This window comes from Lipotes vexillifer, unplaced genomic scaffold, assembly GCF_000442215.2.
Source record: "Lipotes vexillifer unplaced genomic scaffold, Lipotes_vexillifer_v1.1 scaffold802, whole genome shotgun sequence".
Taxonomy (NCBI): domain Eukaryota; kingdom Metazoa; phylum Chordata; class Mammalia; order Artiodactyla; family Lipotidae; genus Lipotes; species Lipotes vexillifer.
Window position 1 is genome coordinate 1,887,767 of NW_006790237.1, and position 4,895 is coordinate 1,892,661.

Here is a 4,895-nt window from a genome sequence, read left to right on the forward strand (position 1 = left end):
CCCCCCCCCCCCCAAACTCCACTCCCCGCTTCACACACACACACACACAATCTTGTGTCAGCTGCCCCCTCCTGTGAGGTGCCAATGTCTGGCCAGATCAGGCCACCTGGCGACCTCCGGCCTTGGGAGACGAGAGTCAGGGTGCAGTTTTAGCAGAGTCCCTGGCCCGGGGAGAGAATGAAGGTCAGGGTTCAGAGGTCAAGAGGCCAGCAGGCTCAAGCGTTCCGTGGACGGGCTGGTCCGTCCGGGCCAGCCATCACCTCTCCAGGAAAAATTTGAGAGCCCGGTCGATGTTCATGCGGTGGCCCACCCTGGTCACCCCCAGATCGACGTAGTCCTCCTTGGTCAAGGCGGGCAGGTGGGAGCCATCGATCTCGTGGTCCAGGAACCGGGCTCGGTGCTCGGCCAAGCCCAGCCACTCAAGCCAATCAGCCACGTCGAACTTGGTCCAGAACCCCAGAGGTTTAGCGCTGAACGGCTTGTCCGGGGGCAGGGAGAGCAGGCGGGTCGGTGAGAGGGAGCGCGAGGCCCCTGACAAGGCCCCACCGAGACCCCCGGACATCCCGGGGTGCGGTGGCACAAAGACAGGGGCGAAGGGGTCAGCCGAGCCTCCTGCCCCTCCGGTGGGGGAGCCGCGGATGTCAAAGAGGCCCGGGTAGAGCGGTCCTGCAGGCAGGATGGGTAGGGAGGAGGGCCGGGGTGCAGGGCTGACCTTGTGCTCCGAGGCGGGCAGCAGTGACGGGCTAGGGGCCCGGCGGAGCAAAGGTGGCCGCATCTCGAACTCCACTCCCTGGAGGTGGCGGGCGGACGTGGAGGAGGAGGTGGCCGACGGCGAGGTGGCCCCCGCGGCTGCAGCGGCCGAAGCGGAGCCCCCGCCTCCCGTGGGGAGGGGCGGCAGAGGCGCTTTGGACCAGTTCTGAAACAGGCTGCTGACAGGTTTGGAGAGAAGCGAGGGCTGGGAGTCTTCCGAGAGTCTGGAATGTGACAACGGGGCAGGGGTGAAGGAGAAGGGTTGCGGGGGGCGGGGGGGAGCAAAGGCGGGTGAGAAAGAGGCAGAGGTCAAGATACAGGGAGAGGAAGAGAGACATGGGGCAGGGGTAGAGAGTTGGAGGAGAGAGACGGGGAGAGATCGAAGGAGGAAGCGAGGGGATAAGATGGATGTCAGGACAGAAAATGAAGGGAGAGAAAAATGAGAGGACAGGGAGAGGGTGACAGTCAAGAGAGATGAAAGAAAAAGAGACATTAAGTGATAATAATAATAATCACCACCACTTACTGATGCTCACGTGTGCCAGGCATTGTTCTAAGTGCTTTTACATATCGCCATCTCAATGGAATCCCCGTGACAGCCCTGATGCAGGTTACTATTATTATCAGCAGCACAGAGAGGTTAAGTAACTTGCCTAAGGACACACAGCCAGGAAGTGGCAGAGCCCGGTTATATGGCACCAAAGTCTGAGCTCTTAACCACTACCCTATACTGCCTTTCCGGGTATGGCCAGTCACAGCAGAGTGGAAGACAGGGAGACAGTGAGAGAGGAACAAAAAGAGGATGAGCATTCAAGGGAGAGAGATGGAGGGGGATGGGGGACAGAGAGAGAGAGAGAGAGAGAGAGAGAGAGAGAGAGGTGAGGAGAGGGAGATGAAAAAGAGAAGAAACAAGGGGAGGAAAAGGTTCCCCTCATCCCTTTAGCTCCCTCCAGAACAGTCCCTGCCTCAGGGCCTTTGAACAGTTCCCTCTGCCTAGCTCTCTCTTCCCCCAGGGAGCCAAACGATTTGCTTCCTTCCCTCCTCCAGTCTCTGCTCAGCTCGCCCCGTTATTTGAGAGACTTTCTCTAACCATCGCGTTATTGCATTTTTTCCCTAGGATGATGACAATAATTTTGTTTATTGCCTGGCCCTTGCCTCTGCCTCATTAGGCTGTGAGGTCTATGAGGGAAATGCTTTGCTTGTTTTGTCCATTGTGGGGTCCCTCTCACCCTGAAGGGCACCCAGTACAGAACAGATGGCAAATCAATTATTGGTGGATCTGTTAACTAAATTAAATGTCCTTTCCTCTCCCCAGAAGACTTAAGAGTCATCAGTGAGATGCCTTAAGATCTCAAGAACCACCTCAGAATATCACCATGTGGATATCAAACCCTCGAGGAGAATTAGAGTGAGCTCTGCAGAACAAGAGGATTAAAAAAAACCCTCTCCCCACTCGCTCTGTGTTTCTGAATCAGGAATGTGACTCTATACTTTCCCTAAGATTAAAAGGTCTTGAATGAGCTCGAACTCTGTGGCCGTTCCAAGTCGCTAGCTGCTTTAGAAAACGTCTGCATCTTCTTGGACTTCTCCATCTATACTTGCTGGGCTTTTGTAAGAGACCCCTCCCCTCCCGCATCTCACGGTACAACAATGGCCTCAAAAACCCTTTTAGAAAGGTTCTGTGCTGTCCCTTTTCTACAGAGAGGTGGATTCCTTTGCCTAAGGTCACCCAGTTAGAAAGTGCGGGGCTGGAACCAGCGTCCAAAAAAGCCTGGCTCCAGAACCACACTTGAAACCACCGACCGTGCCCTAAAGCATCTTGTCTTGACCAACACGGGGCTCAAGGGACCTGAAGATTTCAGGGATTGTCAGAACTGACAACCCACCAAGGAAACAGACATCGATCACTCTTTTTGCTCATCATGGAATGTGGGTTGTCATGGTGACGGGAGGAGACCAGAAGCTACCGAGATAAAGGGAAATTTGAAGTGGCTTGGGAAAGCATGCTTCCTTGAGGGCAAAGTTCTCCAAGCCAGCCCGGCTTCTGTTTTCTATCTACCACCTGGGACCCTAAAGGGACACAGCTATGTGGAAGACGGTCTCTGCTACCCACAGCCAGCCCCTCTGGCCTCCACTGCCAACCTCCAGCCCCCGGCTCACCTCTGCCGCTGCAGGGAGGAAGTCCTCTCTGGGACGTAGCTGGCTCCCCCGTGGTGGCCGTCCCCGCTTCCCCCGCCGCCTCCCCGGGCCCAGGGCAGAGCGCCACCAGCTGCCGAGGAGCCCCCAAACTGCTGAAGCTTGGAGCTGAGTTCACTGATGATGCTGGCTTTTACTGTGGCCAAGGCTGAGGCCTGAGGCTGGGCTAAGGGCCCAGGCAGGGGTGGTGGCGGTGGACCCGGGCCCTCCTCCCAGGGCAGCAGCTTCCGGGGCAGGGAGGAGGCGGATGGCAAGGGCACCGGTGGGCCTTCTGGCTCTACAGCCCCTGGACCGCCGGCCACACCTGCCGTCGAAGGTCCTGAGCAACCACTCAGGGCCAGCAGCCCATCGGTTCCAGCCCCCGTCACCGAGACGGTGGGGCTGGTGGGAGTGACAGGGTCTCGGAGTCCCCCACCGGGCCCAGGCCGCAGGCCTCCACTGGCCCCAAGCGCCCGGCCCCGGAGCTTAGAGGGAGTCATGAGCTGCGGCGGGTATGGTGGGCCAGGAGGACCGCTGCCCCCGAAGGCCTGGCCGTCCAGGTAGGCCACATACGTGTCCAGAAGCTCCGGCCCACTGGCCACACTGGCCACCCCGCCGCCAGCCCCGCCTTCGGCAGACAGGCTGCTCAGCGTGGACGCGCTGCTGATGGTCTCCAGCGGGTGGTCACTGCTGCTCCGACTGTCCACCTCCTCGATACCAGAATCTGTGCCAGCTGGAGGGTCTGGGCCAGGCTGTGGGGCAGGGGGAGGCGGGGCGGCTGGGGCTGCTGGGCCCGGCGGAGGCGCGTCCCCAGCAGCTGCGGGGCCTGCCTGGGTCAGCGTGGCCACCTCGCTGTCATAGGAAGTCAGGCTGGATGCGGTGGAGTCCAGCGTGGGAGGGGCGGCGGCCACGGCAGGGGGCGGCGCAGGGGGCGCTGGGCTGGCCGCGGTGGGTGGGTCCGGCAGCGGGTGGGGCGGCCCCGGCGTGAGGGGCGACTCGGGCTTCTCAAAGCTGTTGGAGAACTCCAGGGGCGGGGGCAGCGGTTCCACAAAGAGAAATTCGCCGTCTTCCACGTCCACCGAGGGGGCGGGGGGCGGCAGGACCAGCAGGGGGAGCCCGTTCTCGTCACTGCCCCGCGGGGAGGTCGGCGAGGGGGGCACGGACCGGCGAGGGCTGGGCGGTGGGATCCCCGGCCCGTCCTCCGAGGGGGGCCCCCTGCCCCCCGCCCCACCGGCCCGGGGCTGGCAGTTCTCGAGGAACCGCACGTGGAGGGGCAGCCGCTCGGGCTCCTCCGGGGCTGCGGACCTCCAGGCTTTGCTCACCCCGGGGTGCGGGGCGGGGGGCTCGGACCCCAGCTGCAGCAGGAGGGGCCCGACCCCGGGGGCGGTGGGCGGCAGGCGGTGCAGCAGGGAGCGTCGGGCAGCTGGCGGGCTGGCCGGAAGGGACTTCTCCTGGCTGCCCAGCCCAGCCCGGTAGCCCAGCTCCCGGCGCGCCGGGTCCGGCGGGGGGGCTCCCCAGAGACGCAGCACCGGCTCGTGGTGGGCGTGGGGCGAGTGGTGGTGCGGCGTGGGCGGCGGAGCCTCGTAGCGGGGCGACGGGGGCCTCGGAGGGGGCTGGGGGACCCCACCGCCCTCCGCGGACTCCTTCAGCGCCCGCTCTCGGGCGGCCAGGGCCAGCCCGAGCGGGGAGGCTGGGTCCAGGGCCTTGCCGGTCAGCGGGTGGACCAGGGGGCGCGGCGGCAGGAAGCTGGTGAAGGCGCTGCTGCCTCCGCTGCTCCCGTAAGCTCGGCTGCCGGCTCCGTAGCCCCCGTAGCCGCCGCCGCTCCCGGCGCCTGCGGACTCCAGCCGGAGGTAGGGCTCGGCCGAAAACATGCCTTCATCGATGGATTTGGAGTGGCGCAGCCGGGGCCCCGGGGGCGCCCCCGGGCCCAGCGCGCTCTCGCCGCCATCCTCGTCCCCCGTGTCGGTGGA

The 4,895-nt window shown here is 63.2% G+C and overlaps 1 protein-coding gene across 1 annotated transcript in view; it reads right to left on the reverse strand.

The window, feature by feature from the left end:
- Positions 1-256: 256 nt before the first annotated feature.
- The window catches only part of SHANK1 (SH3 and multiple ankyrin repeat domains 1), a 44,870-nt gene continuing 40,231 nt past the window's right edge, over positions 257-4,895 (reverse strand). The window contains 2 exon segments of the mRNA XM_007463415.1: positions 257-974; positions 2,911-4,895. The exon segment at positions 2,911-4,895 is cut by the window's right edge and continues 4 nt beyond it. Of these exon segments, the coding sequence (XP_007463477.1) occupies positions 257-974; positions 2,911-4,895 (2,703 nt within the window).